The sequence below is a fragment of the Amphibalanus amphitrite genome, unplaced genomic scaffold, assembly GCF_019059575.1.
Source record: "Amphibalanus amphitrite isolate SeventyFive unplaced genomic scaffold, NRLGWU_Aamphi_draft 000065F_arrow, whole genome shotgun sequence".
NCBI lineage: Eukaryota > Metazoa > Arthropoda > Thecostraca > Balanomorpha > Balanidae > Amphibalanus > Amphibalanus amphitrite.
The window spans coordinates 28,429-48,387 of NW_024881561.1; the positions used below are offsets into that span (position 1 = coordinate 28,429).

The 19,959-nt window shown below is 52.5% G+C and overlaps 3 protein-coding genes across 4 annotated transcripts in view; all 3 read right to left on the reverse strand.

Moving 5' to 3' along the window:
* Positions 1–19,959, reverse strand: part of LOC122378788 (iron-sulfur clusters transporter ABCB7, mitochondrial-like) — a 23,143-nt gene continuing 3,184 nt past the window's right edge. Inside the window, exons 2-15 of one of the 2 annotated variants that reach the window (XM_043360280.1) lie at positions 11,309–11,522; positions 10,434–10,490; positions 9,620–9,765; positions 9,091–9,283; positions 8,635–8,801; positions 5,035–5,136; positions 4,545–4,721; positions 4,157–4,331; positions 3,597–3,754; positions 3,138–3,301; positions 2,596–2,725; positions 2,196–2,339; positions 1,887–2,018; positions 1–1,586 (exon numbers count right to left, since the gene is read on the reverse strand). In XM_043360280.1, the coding sequence (XP_043216215.1) occupies positions 1,377–1,586; positions 1,887–2,018; positions 2,196–2,339; positions 2,596–2,725; positions 3,138–3,301; positions 3,597–3,754; positions 4,157–4,331; positions 4,545–4,721; positions 5,035–5,136; positions 8,635–8,801; positions 9,091–9,283; positions 9,620–9,765; positions 10,434–10,490; positions 11,309–11,387 (2,034 nt within the window). In that variant the 5' untranslated portion in view covers positions 11,388–11,522 and the 3' untranslated portion in view covers positions 1–1,376. The remainder of the gene's footprint in view (positions 1,587–1,886; positions 2,019–2,195; positions 2,340–2,595; positions 2,726–3,137; positions 3,302–3,596; positions 3,755–4,156; positions 4,332–4,544; positions 4,722–5,034; positions 5,137–8,634; positions 8,802–9,090; positions 9,284–9,619; positions 9,766–10,433; positions 10,491–11,308; positions 11,523–19,959) is intronic. The other variant, XM_043360281.1, reaches the window with a different exon arrangement.
* On the reverse strand, positions 12,016–13,574 carry LOC122378790 (SET domain-containing protein 4-like). The gene has a single exon (XM_043360282.1). It carries the CDS (start codon positions 13,482–13,484, stop codon positions 12,219–12,221), a length of 1,266 nt encoding a protein of 421 aa, XP_043216217.1. The 5' UTR covers positions 13,485–13,574; the 3' UTR covers positions 12,016–12,218.
* On the reverse strand, positions 14,559–15,938 carry LOC122378765 (SET domain-containing protein 4-like). The gene has a single exon (XM_043360231.1). The coding sequence runs from the start codon at positions 15,936–15,938 to the stop codon at positions 14,559–14,561; it is 1,380 nt and encodes a 459-aa protein (XP_043216166.1).

Sequence of the window (19,959 nt, forward strand, 5' to 3'; positions counted from 1 at the left end):
TTTAAAAGTCGGGTAATATATTATCATCAATGTGACAAACAACATCCCGCATCTATTTGTACAATTAGTGAAATCCACTGCCACTGAACTGCACAGTGTCCAGGGATGTCCGCACTACACACGCCTTCGCACGCTGAAACCTTTGTTCTCAATGTTTGACTAAATTCCACGAACATTCACGCATATCTGGGCGGCAGGTAGGTCGCTACACCCTTCTTCGACAGAAGATCGAGAGGTGTTCCGAAATCGTTTCGATAAGCAAAGGTCAAAAGTCACACATTCGAGGAAATGTGAAGACCAAGTGGCATATCAACCGAGTGAAGAGACAACGCAAGATCGGACATTAGCCGGAGATTAATGCCAATTAGCTCAGAGGTCGTTGATTTCAGTGCCTTCTCCACAAAACTACATCCTGCACTCATTAGAATAGGTACTTGAGTCAACCCTTCAAGTTCATACCGCGTTTCAATAACGTTCAATATGTGACTGCAGCTATGGATAAAACTTAGCTGAAACGATGGCGAATGACAGCTATAGATAATAGCGATGACTGCTTAGCTGTGGTACGGATATTGAGCTCGTATGCATCTCAGCAATAGCTCAGATGTATTTTTCAGACATGGGTTCTGTGCTCCGGACAATTACTGCAGGCCCGACCATTTTGATGCTGGTAATGATTGTCGTCCGAATTACTTGTCAGTCTCGTCCAGTAGATATGTTCAGCGGGGCCCATTAGATTAGTTCGTGGCACATGCCACATAATTTATCAGACTGGTGACACGCATTCCCTTCCTGACCTCAAGAGAATGAAAGTGGCAAAAGCTCATCACAAAATCGGCATAAAATACACAATTTTTAATTTGCTTCTATATGTTAACGGTACGACTCTGAAGGGTAGGGTAAGCCAAAATTTTTGAACTGTGATAAGATAATGTTAGATAATACACGACCACGACATAAGACAGACTGCTGTTAAATTAACAGACAAAGTAGATCATCCAATAAAACGGCATACAGGGATAAGGAAGCACCACTGCCACCACTGGCCAGACTGACGTAAATAATTCAGTAACCTGTCCACCTAACAGTCATATATTGCCTTGAACTCTTCAGCAGAGCTTGGCTGGCCATATCACATATTCGCCTGACTTCCTAACAACCACCTGACGTCAAATCATCATAATACTAACGCTATCTCGCCACCTGATTTCTAGCTCGTCACCCGTTGCTAGCAATAGCCGACTCCACCGCTGCCAGCACACATCACTCCCCGCTTCTCCTCACCTCAACTCTGCCGTCCACCGCCACAGCTCTGTCCGAGAAGCTCGATTCCAGCGCCTCCAGTCCACATTTTCCTAGAGCCGCCCGTGGCGCTGTCATGCCTCGCCGTTGTAGTACTGCGACTGCCAGAGGCGCGTGTAGAGACCGTCGGGGTTGCGCAGCAGCTCGGCATGCGTCCCGCGCTCGACGACCCGGCCCTCGCCCAGCACCAGGATCTGGTCGGCGTCGAGCACAGTGGAGAGACGGTGAGCGATGCAGATGGAGGTGCGTCCCTTGGTGGCCCGCCGCAGCGCGTCCATTATGTTCTGAAAACGGGCCAGGGGCAGCGGTTGGTGGTAGCCGGTGGGTGGCAAGAGCAAAGAGCATAATGCCAAGATTGGCGAATAGAAACGCCACGATGCTGAAAATGACGCAGATAGTACGCAGTTCTATAACTAGGACGCAGCTCTACCGGAAAAATGGTGCACATGGATAAACAAAGTGGATAGTGGCATATCATCTAAGCCGATCAACCCCAACTCAGTCATTTCGTAAATGCAGCAGGGGCTGGTCATGGTACTGAACGGCGCAGGGGCAAGCTACACTTGACGGTGCTAGGTACTCACCCCTTCTGTGATGGAGTCCAGAGATGACGTGGCCTCATCAAAGATGAGGATCGGCGAGTCCTTCAGGATGGCGCGAGCGATGGCCACCCGCTGCTTCTCGCCTCCGGAGAGTTTCAGACCACGCTCTCCTACCTGAGAGCAGCAATAGAGAAGACACACTTACTCATGCGTCACTGTCAACGGCTGAGCCGCTAGTAAGGCAAAGGATGGAACAACTCGAATATGGAAGGCGGGACAGATACCGTCGCACTTCCTTGTCAGCATTTGATGGGATATTGCATAAAAAAGAATCTAACATAAGCGACTCACTTGCGTGTCGTATCCGTTGGGCCAGTTGAGGATGGAGTCGTGTAGGTCGGCCATTTTAGCAGCCTCGTACACGTCTTCCTTGGGCCGGCTCAGGTCTCCGTACGCCAGGTTGTGGTAGATGGTGTCGTGGAACAGCACAGAGTCCTGACAACAAACGAGAGGGTTGGAATAACCAAAACCACACCACCGTAGACATAAACAGCACGGACAAAACGGACAGGTAGTGAGTATTGCAAAGGCTAAATCCGTGCGGACTTCTCAGTTCATTCATGAATAATTAATAGAAAACTTTGCATAGGACCCGTGACGAAGGAAAATTGTAGAATACCATTCCGGTATCACGGGCTAGCATCGATTTCTGCTCCTGAAATCCTCCTTGTGGGGGGTCCTTCCCTCTCACCTGCGGTACGACAGCGATGGATTTCCGCAGTGACTCGAGATCCACGTCCTGAATATTCTGGCCGTTGATGGAGATCGATCCAGAGCGGGGCTCGAAGAACCGGTACAGAAGGCGGATCACGGTCGACTTCCTGCGGAGCAACAGAGGGGACTTTTGAATATCCGCAAGTGAATCACAACACTCTCAATATACGAGCAGCTAAATGAGCCAATGTGAAAAATGAGTGAGCGCAATCAAAGTGGTTTCCTCTTCCTAATTGAAAATGAAAATACACGAATACCCCAGACGAAAACGATCCATCGAACATGCTTCCTGATCACTGAATGTTATCGCTCGACCACCTACCCACGCGAGTTATCACATGGCTCGCAATCCCGTGCTGGTGCCCACACCGCACGCAGACACTGGACACTCACAGCTCTCTAACTAAGCCCACAGAAGACAGAGTGCCAATACCAAATAATCGGAACCAACCACTGAAACTCTAAGCGGCATCACATAGCCCCAATATGCCACCAAAGCAATACCGTTATCGTTCCTACCCGGATCCGGATCCGCCGACCAGCGCCACCTTGTGTCCCGGCTCCACGCTGAAGCTCAGGTCCCGCAGGATCGACTGGTCGTTCAGGTAGCGGAACGACACGTTGTCGAACGCGATCGACGCCGTCTCCGGAGTGACAGACAAAGCCGGGGCCTGCAGCTTGTTCTGTGGACACAGTACAGCGTGTCAGGATAGTGGTAGTGAGGGATGCACATAATGACCTCCATGACGATCGTTAACCACGTCCTATAATTTGATATACGCAGAACACAACGTAATAGGTACCGAGAGGGAAAAGACAACACAAGCCATAAGCTTGAAAAACACATGGAAGGTTCGGAAACAAAGATCTAAAAAAATACATGAATGAAAAGTATAATTTTGTAAGGAGGTCATTCAAAAACAATTAAACCATAATAAAAGTCAACGAAGGCGCGGACAAAGAGCGGTGTTGACTGACCTGGACTTTGGGCTGCACGTTGAGCAGTGTGAACATGGCCTTCATGTCGATCAGAGCCTGGCGGATCTCCCTGTATACCGAGCCGAGGAAGTTCAGCGGGATGGAGAGTTGGAAGAGCAGGCCGTTCACCATCACCAGGTCACCCACCGACATGTTACCTGTACGGAGAGTGTTACTAGGGCGATATCTCAACATCACGATATCTCGATATCTCGATAGCAGAAATCACTATTCGCCAAAACACTATGTAGTCAGTCAGATGATCTACTACAAAGCGTCTGTCAAAGAAAACAGCCAATCAACTATGTCTCCTACCAAAGGACGTCCCTCTAACGTCGCCTAGGGAACCCAGTGAGTAAGATTAGTTATCGAGCTCAGTGATCGGACCTAAGTTATTGCTCAAGGAGATTCGGTCACGCATCCCAAAACAACGGGACTAGGACCGACAGCTACCACTCGATCATGCATACGAAATTCCCAACAAGCAAATGGAGCCCCATACTCACAACAGACCTCAAAATACAGAAAAATTAAGACCCTTGGACGAAGGAAATACGCACCGTTAACGATCTCTCGACTCGCCAGCACCATGATGGCTGCCAGCGCTGTGCTGAAGATGGCGTTCTGCGAGAAGTTGAGCAGCGCCAGAGAAGTGGTTGTCTTGAGCGAGGCGTGCTCGTACTTGGCCAGTACGGCGTCGTACTGGTCTGCCTCGTACTTCTCGTTGTTGAAGTACTGAAAACGGAACAAGACCAGTCAGATTTTGCGTTGGACAGCGGACATGGGGACTGTTGACAGATGAACATTGCTGTCGGTTTCAACTCATTCACAGCACAATCTAAAGCTTTTAACACAAATATGTACGCTCGCTGTGTAACGAAGAGCCATGACTGGGGCTCGTACAATGAGGTGCGCCATCGTGAAAACCTATCAATCTTCAACACTCACCTTAACGGTCTCGTAATTGATGAGCGAGTCGACGGCCTTGTTGCCGGCCTCGTTGTCGGCTTTGTTCATCTGAACTCGGAACTTGGTGCGCCACTGGGTGATTCCCAGAGTGAGAGCCGTGTACGCAGCGATACACGACAGCGTCACACCGGCAAACGCCGGCCCGCAGCTGTACCACTGTCATAGGGAGGTCGGGTCTGGTCAGGATACACCAGATATCCATCAGTGGACGTAAGAATCAGTGGAGGAAAGAAATTGAGTGAATCGTGCAAGGTAACTAAACATTTCTGATCTGCTCGTCTGTGTGGATTCTTGAAACCACTTGATTAAAATCATTTTTGCACTTCAGTTCATCGGTTATCGAAGTCCATCTCCACTTAATTAGGAAGCACATGTCGCCACATTGTGTCTAGCCCATAAAAATACCTATCTATAGTTAGAGTTGTCGATATTACCTGCCTATTAGAGTTCTGTCAAATGCATCACTCACCAGTATGCCGCTGACGAGACTGACTTCGAAAATGGTGGGCACCACGTTAAACACCAGCGCCGAGAGGGCGAAGTTGATGCCCCGGCTGCCTCGGTCGATCGCCTGCGGGGACCAGCACACACGGAAAGGGCGTCAAAATAGCATTACTGAGGATCCCACGAGAATATCGCAAAGTAGATGTATGTAAGCGCAGAGCGTGAATCCGTATTGTGGATCAAAGACCCTTGTACACCTGTGTACGTACAGAGGCCTATGTGTGGATGTGTGTACTCGCTGCATATCACATCACCTGTCATTTTCAGTGGTAATCTAAAATTATTTGCTTCATTTCCTCGTGAATAACGAAGGCTCTGTGGGAGACGTAGCCCAATTCAAGGTGTAGCATCAATATTTTAATGGAAAATCTTAAATCGCTGATCCGACGTGTCTGAAATGACCTACAGTACGTCCTGCTATCAGTACCATATTCTGTGTCTTACGTTTTTACAGAAGTAGCTAATGATCAACTTTCAAGATGAACCATATGCCCTGGCAAGGTAACAGAGTGATCTCTGTTGCTGTTTTGTGCATGCATGGATGCAAAAAACCTCTGTCTATACCCGACGCAATCCCCTCAAATGCTGTCATTGTGTAGGTGAGGAGAGGCAAACTTCACGAGCTGGGGGTCAAAGCCTAGGGTGCTAGTGGAAAGTGAGGACCTTGTGCACAAAGCTGTAAGTAAATACATAGGCAGTTAGATAGCAGACATGATGTCTTTGCTGATTACCATAGTGGAACTATCAAGCTGTAAGCAATATTGTGCCATTTAAGGGCAGAGTGGGCTGAAGCATGCCTAACCTATGTAGCTCAATCTTTCATTAAGTGGCAGCATCTCACTGACCTAATAGATACAGAGAGTGGCTCCTGGAACAAGGCTATTATATCATTTTATCGTTTCTATTATCAGTGCTGAGCAGAACTTGTTGTTTGAGACCCTGACCCCTTCCATCCGATCACACAATTCTAAGTAACAGGATAATTTAGGCGTCAAAATGTGATGAGCCCATCAAAGCCGGACAGACCTGTCCCAGTCAACCGATTTCAACTGGCTGCGGTGGCTTTCATCAACAGCAAGACACCGCCGCGTGGAGCCTCAAATATTGAGCGCCGTAGCGACTTGAACCCGGGCTCTCACTACCAGGAGTCCAACGCTCTACCAACTGAGCTGAGGGACACGCCACTCGGCATACATAGTGTCAAATGTCAGATCAATTAAACATTTGGGTGTGCACTGTGCACTGATTTGTCGTTTCGTCTATCAGTTTTAGTACAGACTATAGGTTCTCTCGGATAAACTATAAGTTACGTCACATTCGGCCCACCGCTAGCTCCGTTCTGACCACATTCGGCATGTGCTGTCACATCAGACAGAGTTGACAAGGGTTGACGCTGTGCGGTCACAGCAATTCATGCTCTCCCTGGTAACCAATTTTGCATGGATAGCTCGGAATTAGCATTATCTATCCTTATCCTGTAAGTACTCTTTACTTTGGAAACTCGATGCTTCTTTTTGCTTAGGTAGTGTGCCAATTTCCAATTTTTCATGCGTTACATAATCTTAAAGTGCAAGCTCGTGTTATATAACAAAGTGACGAATCACCATTTGCGCTATATCGACCGCTATTGGTAAATGGTCGACCATGTCCACAAATGGCAGTGGTGCGTATTGGAACTGAAAAGCGGCAGGACACTTCAGCGACGAGCTAGTCCATTGACTTAGCCATTCTGACGTGCACGTGCTGCTTACATTGGGTGGAAATCAAACATTGTCTTGTCTCGAAATGATCGAAGGTAGTACGATGGTAAAAGCACATCGCTAGCGCGTTGTCCTTTTTGTTTGAGGCTTTCTTTTGATGCTCCATAGGGCAGGCATACTGACAATTACGCTGCCGCTGCTGCTGACCTATTTATATCGAACAACACCTGAGCTTCACCAGTCTTGTACATGAGCTTCTATTGAAGTGGCGCCGCAGGCATTTCCAAAATTTTTGAACAAGAGGAAGCTGCTGAGGCACAAAGCTAACCTGGTCTTCGGTAGAACTCCCTATCCGAAATGAGGATTCGTTTTCTGCGAGTGGGTCCGTCGCCGCTCCGCTCGCCGGCCGGCCCTTCTGAACCTGGGGACGCGAAGTGTGCCGACGAGCGCATCGAGCTGCCGTCCGGCGCCTGTCGCTCGTTCGTCCGCCTGCTGAGTGCCGCCGGCCTGCTGGCTGGCAGCGGCTGGACTCCCGTCGTCGGCGCGCTGGTAGCCTTCCTCATACACTCCATCGTTGGATTCACCTTCGCCATATTTAGCCTCGAGGCGTTTAGAGAGGATCAGCGCGCCGGAGAGCCGTTCTTCAGATCGTTTTTCCAGTCGAACTTCATTGGGATTCCCCTGGCCATGATCTACCTGTCTCTGATGCTGTCGCTGACCGTGGGCCGGCGCCGCTACAGCCGTGTGCTGTCCGACCTCTGCAGCGTTCTGAAGGAGTTGGAGCAGCTGCCACAGCCCGTCACCTCGCGGCTACGACCGAGCACCATCGGTGCGGCCATGTGGGCGCTTACTGCTGGCGTGACGGCCATTTATTTCGCCACTAAGGTACATACCATCGTGTGGGTGTGCAAAATAATACCACCTCCTGTCGGTGTGAGTCATCACTTATCGTGCGCAGAGTGGGTTACACTGACGATCGGTCTCGCCTTCTCCACCGTCTCCTTCGCTCTGATCGCCATGAAGTTCGTCCTCGCCGGGCTGCTGCTGGCGCACGGTCTTCAGCAGGTGAACGGCAGACTGGAGGTACTGGCTGCCGCCCCCGCCGCTGCTACTGACACCACCGCCACTGCTGAGGCGGTTGGTGTCGAAGCCGTCGCCGAAGCCACCCAGGCTGATGTCACGCGTGTGGAAGCCGCTGCGCCGCCGCTGTCGGATGAGGCCGAGCTGCGTCGGCTCGGTCGGCTGCACCGCCGTCTGTCGGAGGTGACCAGCAGCCTGTGCTCCGCCCTGTCCACGGAGCTGGTGATGCTGAGCGCGGTGGCCGTGCTGTCGCAGGTGATGCTGGCTGCGCTGCTCTTTTACCCGCTGCAGGACGTGGCCTTCCTGCTGCGCTACCTGCCGCTGGCGGCCGTCGCGATGGGTGGACCGTGTGAGACCTGCCAGCAGCTGCTGAACCGGCTGGACGCCGGCCGCCGGCTGCTGCTGCGGCTCGAGTGGCACCGCCCGCAGCTGGCCGGCGCCGTCGGCCCCCTGCTGAGGAGCATCGACCACGACCTGGAGACGGCCGGCGACCTGGGCCTGTTCCGGCTGCGCCGCTCCACCCTGCTCAGCGTCTGGTCCACCATCGTCACCTACATCATCGTCATGGCGCAGTTCAAGATGTCTGAGACGCCGACAGCCAGTGCGCCGTGATCCAGGACGACGTGACACAGCGCGACGTGCTACACGTCATACAGCAGGCGATGCGTAGCTGTACTAGCGATAGGTATAGGTAGCCCACATAATTAGCAGCATGAATTTGATTAGAAGAGAGCCAGATCACGCCACTCCCAGTCTATGTAAAGCCTTCTCCCCTCGGGTCTCACCTTGGAGAGCGCTCCCGTCTGCCGGCTCAGGTGGAAGCTCAGGTCGAGCTCGTGCAGGTGCAGGAACACGTTCTTGGCCACCTTCCTGATGGAGCGCTGCGCCACGGTGGCAAACACGGCGTTACGCAGCTCGTTACCGGCGGCCGCTCCGGCGCGCGCCAGACCGTCTGAGGGGCGCAGGGGGTGGGTGAGGGGAAGAATAGGGGAAGACCAAAAGGAGAAGAGCACAAGCAAGATGAAACGGGGTAGTACAGAACAAATGTAAAAGTAAAACAACTATGTGAGAAAGAATACTATACAACAAAGAACTTATGAATGTCACCCAGATTCGCGTTGTTTCAACACCACACGACACTTTCGAGCAGCAGACTGTAGGGCTGCTACATTGCCCTCTCCCCAGTCTGGCCTCCTCACTCCTCCGTCTCCCAGCGTTAAGACCGGTCCCATTCCACTCACATCCGATCACCAGCGCCGTGGCGTAGGTGGTCACTGTGCTGACCGGCTCGGCCAGCGTCAGCATCTCTCCCGTGTGCGTGTTCAGGTAGTCCACCAGCGATTTGAATATGAACGGCACCTGGACGTTTAGCAGTTTGGCGCCGGCTAGTAGACCGACGGCGGCCACCACTCGGCGCCGGCTCTCCTTGTCGTCCTGGTTAACACGGGGAGGTCAGCATGTGGGGCGAGGGGCGCTTTATGTACGCCGGGTACAGGTTATGCACAGGATGGACGTTATCTCTGTAGCGCACACGGATGCGACTTCCCTTCGATGTAAGTAGGATAAAAACAAGGTTGAAAACGCATACAACACGGGTAACATGGATAGCGATCATTTCGGTCTTACTAGAGGATAAAACATCATACGTTATTATCTCTCGTAACTGCTGATTTCAGGCGGGAAATACATTTATATGTTACACCCTCGACGAGATACCAAACCATATCCATACCATACTACCATTCCTTGGACCTTACTCAAGCAACTTACCTTCGGCCAGACGTATCCGAGCATAGTTTTGACCATTTGTGAGGAGGAGACATCCGGTCCCTGCAGAGGACCGAGGCTCTCTTGCGAGAGCGTCGAGGCTCCTGGGTGAAAGCAGCCACGGACTAGGGGAGGGCTGGCAAGCAGACCTGCAGCATACGGCACCCGGCGCCCCAGAGCGTCAGACGAGTGAAAAAAACGTCTTTGTACACCAACACCTTACAGCACAATTTAGCGCGGTGCCGCATTTGACGAAAAAAGGCACGCCCTAGCTAGAAGAATCTTGGAAGACCCTATGCGTGCAGTTCACAGTTGAGTAGAAAGAAAAATGTCGCGTGGTCCGTAATAATAATCGATCACACGTCAAGAGGGCAAATTATTTACAAGAGCATCACCAATGGGATCAGCACTTAGCACTATTGAAACAATGATCTACGTTAACAGAAAAGGCACGTGATAGCCGTTCCGACATGCAACATCTTCCGTCTGTCATCCACTCAGTCTCTTCACTGCGAAACTCCAGAAGCGACCAGAGAAGCCCGCTCGCTACCGCGTCTCCTCCGATTCCACTATCCTCCGTCTCTCAACTCAATATACCCTGTCAACTCCTCCATCCTGGCTACTCTCGAGTCTCTCAATATACCCTATGTCAACTCCTCCATCCTGGCTACTCTCGAGTCTCTCAATATACCCTATGTCATCTCCTCCATCCTGGCTACTCTCGAGTCTCTCAATATACCCTATGTCAACTCCTCCATCCTGGCTACCCTCGAGTCTCTCAATATACCCTATGTCAGCTCCTCAGCGCGAGTCTTACGTCTGCGGCCGCGGCTGGGTCCGGCGGCCAGCCAGTGCGCACCGGCGGTGACGGCCGCTGGAAGCAGGCGAGCGGCGAGTCGGGAGGAGCGACGTCTGTTCAGAGCGCTCTGTGCACAGTGGTGTGGGCGCGGGAGGGACGCCAACAGGGGGAAGCGGGCACACACAGCGGCAGCGGGGCGTTTAGAGCGAGCGGGAGCGGCACCAAGCAGCGTGCGAGGAGCTGAGAGCTACGGAGGAGAGCACTACAAACGGAGGACAACACAGTGGTTAGATGTAATGTTGACAAGACAATTGTGTGCAGTTTACAATAAGGATGTAAATTAGGAGTGTTCAGTGTATCATGTCCAATAAACCACTATTTACATCTATTAACACATCACAAGATTGCAACAAAAGGACGATGGTTATCTGTGTGTACTGCATGTTTTCGGGCTAAAATAACTCTTGAAACAAGTGTTACCATTTTAAAGAGGTTGATGGGTAAATGGGTACAGTCTAGAGGTCAAAATACAGTACAGGAGTGCTAGTTCTAGATTCTACTATTCAAAATGGTTTATTCTCGAGGGTCCTTAGTAAACGAGTCACTTCGTCTTAGGCGCTACGAAATATACCCGGTCGGAGGCAAGTAGGTATACGGAAAATTTAGAAAGATTCTGATCCGGTTTGATCAGAATAGCACAACATGTTCGGTTGAACAACTAGAGTTCAAGGCGAAAGAAAGGTTACAAAAAGTGTTTGCAGTGTAAACATTCCCCATTTGACAGGGCGGAAGCGTAGAAAACCTCACCAGAGCCAAATCCAGATCCACAATCTCGCACGGCACGCCACCTCTCCGGCAATATTCCCCAGCCCGCCCCGTCGGCGGTCACTGACCTGTGTGGGGCGCTGGCCAGGTCAGGCGCGCCCGCCGGCACAGCGGGCCGCCGCGGATGGTCAGCCGCCAGAGCAGCATGGCAGGCGGCCGGCGGAGCTCGTCGGTCCGCCCGACCTCTCAGACCACCAGCACCTCAGGAGAGGGGCAGTGCCGCTCAGCTGGCAGCGTCACCGGGCCTCCGCCACCTCACTGCGTCCCGCCGCGGCCGGCCCACTGAAACGTGACGGAGACGGCGGTCACACATAGGCGCGTGAATACCAGGCAAGTGCCGCGTCATGGTGACAGGGTCGAGCGATAGTGGCACCCTTCAGTCGCACTCAGATGGAGTGGCAGTGGAAATTGGTGCGGGTACAGGTCAACTCAGTCGGACGGCTTCACAAGTTTCCCACATCTGATTGACCTGCAGTCAGCTAGGGTTTGGGCATGCATGTGGTGCGTGTCGGGGTAATCGTGAAGAATCGTCGAATATTACAACTGCATATGTGGATCAAAAGTAAGGCCAAAGATTTTCGTCGAGCTCGTCATATTTGATCGAATCGAATCTTCTAACGCTTCCCGTTTGAGCAGTAAAGCCGCGTGAGTAAACGTCCCTACTAATCCACCTGAACAGTGTCTCCCAACCGGAAAATAAGCTCAATGTTACGATAATGTCTTGATGAGAAAAAAAAACTGCTGTATGACAACAAAATGCTCGGACGTCCATCTCGGCAGTCTATATTGCAAAAACGGTTGATGGAGTCTAACAACAGTCATGAATGTAACAATCTCGACATATGTCTCACAGTAAATGCATGCAAAAAAAAACAAGTTATGTGTCGTCACGGATGTACATGCACGCAACAGTATTGAAACAATGTCACAGCTTTAGCTGTGATGACTCACGTCACCACTGAGACACTTCACTAGCCTTCAAGGTTTGACTGCAGCTTTTTCCACAATGTAGCACTCCTCGCCATTTTCCCGAGTAGCACTGACGGTAACGACGTCACCAAGCCGCGTGGCGTACACGGGCCGCACCACACCGTCGGCGCCGGGCCGCCGGGCCAGCTCCCATACGTGGCCCTGCAGCACCAGCAGCCACTCACACAGCAGCGCCGAGCAGACCTGCAGCGCGTCACTGGGCGCCGGCAGGGCGCGCTGCGCCGTCAGACACGACTCCAGGTGCCGCACCAGACGCACCAGCAGGGCGGCCAGCGCGCGGCGCACCGCCGACGGCGCCGTCAGCTCCTCTGGAGCCAGTCTCCACACATCTGCGGCGCGGCCGGCAGCCCGCTCAGCCGCCGTCAGACCAGCCAGGTACAGGCGGACTGCCAGGCCCCAGGAAGCTCCCGAGCGGCCGATGGTTAGGTCCCCGGCGGGAGAGTTGTCCTGCGCCGCCGCCGGCAGAGGCACCCACTCGGCCGGTACCGGCACAGCGTCCTGGCTGTTACTCGGTACCACAAACCCGTAATCGAGCAGCAGTCGCAGATTGTCGTGCGGACCATAGTTGATAAACACCTGCTCGCCAGCGGAGAAACGGTCCTCGGTGACGAGCTCATAGTGATCTCCGACGACACGGCTGCTCATGGTCGCTGTCGGAGAGTGGTTGAACAGATCGAGGAACGGTGCCAGCGCTAGATTGTCCTCAGAGAACAGCCCGGGGGCGAGTGACGGGTCCAGGAACACAGCGCGCGTGTTGACCGTGAACCAGCCGTGACGGAACTCCTCTTCAGAGATCTCCCAGCCGGCCGTACACGGGATTGATGTCTGGCGCAGCAGCTGTCGGGCGCGCTCCAGCTGCCGCAGCAGCAGCCGCCTCTGACCGCGCGCCGCCGAGAGCAGCGCCTCCGGCAGCAGGTCGGCGCTCAGCTCGCGCGGCTCGCAGTACGCCGGCGTCGTGTAGGCGCTCGGCAGCGAGGCCAGGTACGGCCGCCAGCCGGAGTCGGCGCCGCGCCGCCGCTCCAGCGCCAGCCACAGGCTGACGGCCAGCTGGGCCGAGACGGCTGGCCGGGCGGCCCGCAGCGCCGCGCCCAGCTCCGAGCGCAGCGCCGTCGCCGAGCTGACCAGCAGCGAGAGCGGGATCGAGACGAGCGTGGCGCCGGGCCGCAGCGGTCGCCGGCTCAGCAGGCCGCGGCCCGTGTCCGGGAACAGGGCCGGCCTCAGAGGGCCCGGTCCCGACCACCGGCGGCGCCGCATCCAGCCCACCAGCTCGGCCAGCTCGGACGACACGATAATGGGCTTCTTCGTAGCATAAGCGCGATTCCGAAGGCGATGTCTTTTCGTTCTTCCCATGTTTCAGATTATCTGAAAATGCAATGTTTCGTTCACAGTGTATCACAATAGATCATGTATCTTGAAAACCCAGGTCATCAATTTATCTTCAGGTCGATACTCGATGAATGATTGCATGTTCTTCAAATTGGTAAAGGCAAAATGCAAAACTCAAAAGTCGGTTGAATGTTTAGAAGCGAAAGTAGGATGGTCGCAATTCAGAAAGCAAGGGCAGGAAACTAACATTTCCAGTCCAAAAAAGTTTCTAAAAATAAATAGGTATAACTAATCGCGAAACTAGACCGATCAAAGAGTTTCCTAGTTCAGCATAAATTTCCAAGCAGAGAAAGTAAAATACTTCGTCCTCCTCGGCAAAATGCTCATTTTAGCTCAATGTTTATTGGAAGGCAACAATGAAAGCCCTGTGACACAGCCACCGCTGCCACCACAACATGAGACGTTAGCAAATGTCCACAACAAACCGATTACAAAGGCACATTGCTGTGATGAGTGAATTCTAATAACACACCGAGTAAAATACAATGTAAAGATGTAACAATACGTTAACGTTCGACACCAGCCGGCTAATAGCTACGCACAAGTTACAGAAACGAGACAATGCATAGCAGATTGTGAGCACAAAGCACAAACGAGATGTAAAGCACAACACGTGAATGTAAATACACGACTGAACCACGATTAGATGACTAAACGATTACCATTAGACCAAACCTGAGACATTAGTGCACTTACATTTTTTTTCACAGCTATTTGTCAATAGATATTGCATAGTAAAAGCATATTATTTGTACCAAACGGTTAATTCCAGTAAAGCCTGAGACGTTAGCTAATTTGTACACAACAACAAACCATGTTACACAACAAATACCTAACAGAAGTAAGTGGTTAACAAAGACTTATAACCAATGGTCAGTATTTGTGAGTAACACTCGGTTGCTACTTTCGTGATCAGTAGCCGAAGGTGGATAACCTGAAACGCTAGCCATCAGCACACACCTCCACGGTGAGCTCCCCGCCCGCGCCATGAATGACGCTCTCTGTGACGACATCGCCCAGCCGCGTGCCGTACACGGGCCGCACCACACCGTCGGCGCCGGGCCGCCGGTCCAGCTCCCATACGTGGCCCTGCAGCACCAGCAGCCACTCGCGCAGCAGCGCCGAGCAGACCCGCAGCGCGTCACTGGGCGCCGGCAGGGCGCGCTGCGCCGCCAGACACGACTCCAGGTGCCGCACCAGGCGCACCAGCAGGGCGGCCAGCGCGCGGCGCACCGCCGACGGAGCAGTCAGCTCCTGCAGGCTCATACACTGCACCTCCTGGCCGTCCACGGTGGCCAACTCTTGCTCCGGGAGCGCCGCCAGGTACAGCCGCGTCAGAAGATCGCGGGAGTAGCCCTCACGACCCACGGACAGAAAGGAGCGCAGGCGAGCGTCGTCGGCCGCGCGCTGAGCCGCCACAGGCAGCGGCACCCACTCGGCCGGCACCGGCACTGCGTCTCGCTCGTTGCCCGGCACCACAAACCCGTAGTCGAGCACCAGCTGCAGGTTGTCACGCGGGCCGTAGTCGATGAAGACCTGCTCGCCGGCGGCTACGCCGTGCTCCGTCATCAGCCGATAGCAGCCGTCGGAGACGCTACTGTAGACGGTAGCGCCCGGCCGGTGGTTGAAGAGGTCCAGGAACGGTGCGAGCGCGCAGTTATCGTCTTTGAGGCCGGACGGCGCGTTTCCGAGGTCCTCCTCCGGCTCCACGCACATGGCGCGTGTCTTCACCGTCACCCAGGCGTGTCGGAGCTCCTCTTCTGAGAGCTCCCAGCCGGCCACGCACGGTGCTGATGTTTCGCGCAGCAGCCGCCGGGCACGCAGTAGATTTCGACGAACAGCGGCGTGCTGAAGTCGCGCCGCCGAGAGCAGCGCCTCCGGCAGCAGGTCGGCGCTCAGCTCGCGCGGCTCGCAGTACGCCGGCGTCGTGTAGGCGCTCGGCAGCGAGGCCAGGTACGGCCGCCAGCCGGAGTCGGCGCCGCGCCGCCGCTCCAGCGCCAGCCACAGGCTGACGGCCAGCTGGGCCGAGACGGCCGGCCGGGCGGCCCGCAGCGCCGCGCCCAGCTCCGAGCGCAGCGCCGTTGCCGAGCTGACCAGCAGCGACAGCGGGATCGAGACGAGCGTGGCGCCGGGCTGCAGCGGTCGCCGGCTCAGCAGGCCGCGGCCCGTGTCCGGGAACAGGGCCGGCCTCAGAGGGCCCGGTCCCGACCACCGGTGGCGCCGCATCCAGCCCACCAGCTCGGCCAGCCGGCCATCGACATCAACCGAGCTCTCGGCAGACACGGCCCGCTTCCTACGGCGCACCCTTTTCGTCCTCCCCATTTGCACAACAGTCTGAAATGTAATGCATGAGGCTGATGCACGTCTTTCGTTGCAGAGGCACTATACCCATTGCGCACGAAATGTTAATAATAGTTTTTTTAATAAAAAAATGTGTTCGAATGGTTGAATGGTAGCTTTGGATGGCTTTGGACCCGGGTGCCTCGCCAAGTGATGCTTGCTGCGAATGACACCACGAACCCATCACCCGACCTCAGTGTCCCAAAATTATATTTTGGCTTGGGTGTCAGAGGGGAAGATTCGTCACTATAAGTAGTTATATACATTATACACTGTGACTATAAGGAGGGCTGAGAGTGGAAAATTGCCAGTTAGAAGAGTACAAAAAAGAGCAGAAAATATATATCAACAATTAATTTGTGAGTGTTGGAGGATGTGGGAGCTGCCTAAAAGATCATTGAATCGAATATGGAGGGAGGTACAAGGTGCACGCAGATGCTCTTAATTGGTAAACTAGGGAGTGAAAAATCGCTCTGGAAAATTGGGGATGAGACTTGAGAGTGGAAATTTTTTATTTTGATGTTATTTCCCACCGAAACTGGCAAATTTTGGGACACTGCCCGATCTCGTCCCCGCCCAGTTCACCGCTGATCATTCAAAAAGAAATGAACAACTTACTATTAAATCTTCATCAGCATGACATAATCACAGAGAAAACAAGATATGAAAAAACCTGTGATTATGTCATGCTGATGAAGATTTAATAATCGAAACGCGTCCATGCACTATTTGTTCCGTGTTTTTCTACTTGTCTCTATCAATATACATTTGTCGAACAACTTACGTATCGCAGGACGCAGTTAATTGCACTTGGCATTTGCATATGACAATTAAAACACTCTCCACAGTAAAATGGCTATTCTGAGTATCGAATCTGAGTTAAAACCCACTCATAAATCACAGCACGCAGTCGCCAGTACACATACCAAATCCCTCATTCATACCTTAACCCTCGCCCGCATAGGGGGGGGGGGGGGTGGTCGAACGGACCCCCGCCCTCGGTTTTCCGCGAATAACTCACGGGTAAAGAGGTCGATCGCACGATCGCAACGAAACTTTCAGTACCCTCGAGGTGATCAATTTTATACCTACTCAGTAAATTTCATGACCCTGACCCAAATGACCTTTGACATGTGACCTATTTCTCGAAACCATGTTTTGCCGGAATGGCGATTCAGCGTATGTCAGCTCTCATCATCCGCGCGTTTCTAGTCTTTTTGCGGTTATAAACGTTCAAACATGTGAAATGATGTTCGTCCCATGCATTACGGTGGGTGTCAAGCCCGGTCAAGGTCACCTGAAGGTCAAGTCAGGTCAATGACCTTTGATGACCTCGGTTCACTTTTTCGAGTTTTACATGTTTCTAGGCCAGTTTTTGGAGCTGAATTCGAATTTAGCAACCAAATGAACACTTACGAAGTTGTTTTGGTGCCTTCGTAACATGTTGCGAAGCTGTCAAAGGCGGTTGACACCTACTACGAATACCCGGCAGGACCCCTACTGGATGACCTGACCTGACCCGACCTGGCCTAAAGGCATAAAGGCATCATCTGTGATCAAAACTAACATGATATTCGTGATCAGCACCCCGAAAAACCCCATAGCAGCCACACTTAACGACGTTCTAACAGGTCCCGATTTTCTCGACTTTTGGGTCATTGACCTGAACTGGAAGGTCACCCAATGACCTAAGACCTTTAACCCGCGCCCGGCTGGGGGTCCTGGATTTCCACGCCCTGCTGGGGGGGGGGGGTGTTTGAACACCCCCCCTTCTAACTCGGCTCCTGGGCCACGTAGCAATACGCGGAAGGCGGCGTTCGAAAGGGCGTCAAAAATAATGAGGAAATCACTTCGGTCAATTTTTTGGTCAGGTCAAAGGTCAGGTCACCAGAGGTCATTGAAGGCAAAATTTCGCCGATTTCCAGGTCGAATGTCGAAAATTTCCAAGAAGCCAACGCATAACTCGGGAACCAATAGAGCTACAGCGCCGCGGAAAAGCGCATTCGATAGCCCTATTAACGCCCTTTCTGAGTAATTCTCTCAGATTTGACCTAACGTCAACGGTTTTGCCTGCAGGGGGCAAAAACTGCAAAAATAGCCGATTTTTTCGGAAACAGTTTTTCTGCAATAACTTTTGACCCAAGCATTGTACGAGCTTACTTTTACCGGCATCGTGTTCTTCTCGTCAAGACGCATCGAATGAACTATAACTTGACCTTGAAAGGTCAACTTGAAAATTTGACCTCAGGTCAAGGTCATGACCTGACCGGAAAGGGTCATGTTGCATATCAGTCGATCCGTATCGTCGAGCTGAACACATCTAAGGCGTTTTCATCGCTCTAGCATGCCTCTATCAAAAGTTATTTGCGAAAAACTGTTAGATACCATTCGTGACCTAAGATGACCTCAGGGCATAAACAGGGGTCACGGACACCATTTTCATGTTCAGTGTGTCTAAACCACTTGTAATTCAGTGTTTGGGAGTGTTTGTAATGTCTTTCGTCCAAAAGAGGCGCATTTCAATTTTCTCCCATTGACTTATAATGGGGAGGTCGCAAAATTGACCTGACCTTAGGTCATCGATATCAAAATTCTGAGATATACATTTTGTACATGCTATTGCTCTTAGCAATCGCTGTAAGTTTCAAAGCGATCGGTCACTCGGTGTAGCTATGACAGACATTGAAACTTTTTATGAGGTGAGGTCACTTCAAGTGACCTGGTGACCTGACCTTGAATGACCTTGGTCTGAAATTTTCACAACATGTGTAGAATTGATGTGTGATAAGGTGTACCAAAAACGGCGGCGCTCCGCGCCGCCGTTTTTGAGATATTCGCGAAAAACCACAAGGGGGGGGTGTTCAAACACCCCCCCCCCAGCAGGGCGCGGGTTAAATTGGGTATCATCGGCTTCCTCTCGTTACGGGCAGCACGCTCGTTTTTCCGCGAATCTCTAGCTCGATCCGGGGCGAAACGGCAAGCGGGTCCAACGGACCCCCCCCCCCCTCCCCCCTCATACGTTCCCGCATGGAAAAACACCAATACGGGCGAGGGTTAAAACGCAGATACAACTCTGAAATCGAACGCACTTCCCAACCGACAGGTTCCTAAAATCGTGGGGCATGCGTTAATATCATTGGAGGATGTTGTTTAGCCGCCTCTCTGGTTCGGTCCTCACGCGTAGGTGAGCCAGATCAGTGTCCCGCCGAGTTGAGTGTGAGCGCAGGTTAGCTGCGTCAAAGATACCCCGATAAATTGTTTATCTTGAAGAAGCATCTGACTGCTTGAAGCGTAGCAGCAGTGAGATTCTGGCCCTCCCATCGGCCGTAAATTATTGAATCTGTCTCAACAGCTCATTGAATCTGTCTGCTCCAGTTTATGGAACACAGGGTACCTGCAAGACCTCCGCTCACTTGAAAGGGTGCAGAGACGCTGGACAAAACGTGTCTATGGATTAGAAATAGAAACCCTCAGTTACGCCGATCGCCTCCAGGCATTGCAGTTGTACTCTGTCCAGGGCAGGCTGACGAGAGCCGACCTCCTTTTGTGTTGGAAAATTTTCCACAACCACTCCTTTATCTCCCCTGATGACCTGTTCCTGCTCTCATCCCAGAATCGCACCAGAGGCCATCGATTTAACCCGCGCACCGACGGGGGGGGCGGATATCCGCCCCCCCCCCCCTGAGGTTTTTCGCGGATAGCGGGAAAACCGCGGCGCGTAGCGCCGCGAAATTTGGTATGACTATTCTCACATCAATTTTACACATGGTGTGCAAGTTTGAATCTCCTAACTTTTAAGGTCAGGTCACCAGGTCACTTTGAATGACCCAACCTCAAGTCACTTTTTTGCAACTTTGTCACCGTGCCAGAGCTACAGTAGATGTCGGAGGCCTTTGAAAGTCGCATGATGTTATTAGGTCATTAGTAGCTACAATTTGTATATCTCGGAATTTTGATGTCGGTGACCTAAGGTCAGGTCAATTTCGCGACCTCCCCATTTTAA

What these genes read in the sequence shown, in the direction of transcription:
- LOC122378790 (XM_043360282.1), bottom strand. Translation starts at nt 13,484, where the DNA reads ATGCGGCGCCGCCGGTGGTCGGGACCGGGCCCTCTGAGGCCGGCCCTG.
- LOC122378765 (XM_043360231.1), bottom strand. Translation starts at nt 15,938, where the DNA reads ATGGGGAGGACGAAAAGGGTGCGCCGTAGGAAGCGGGCCGTGTCTGCC.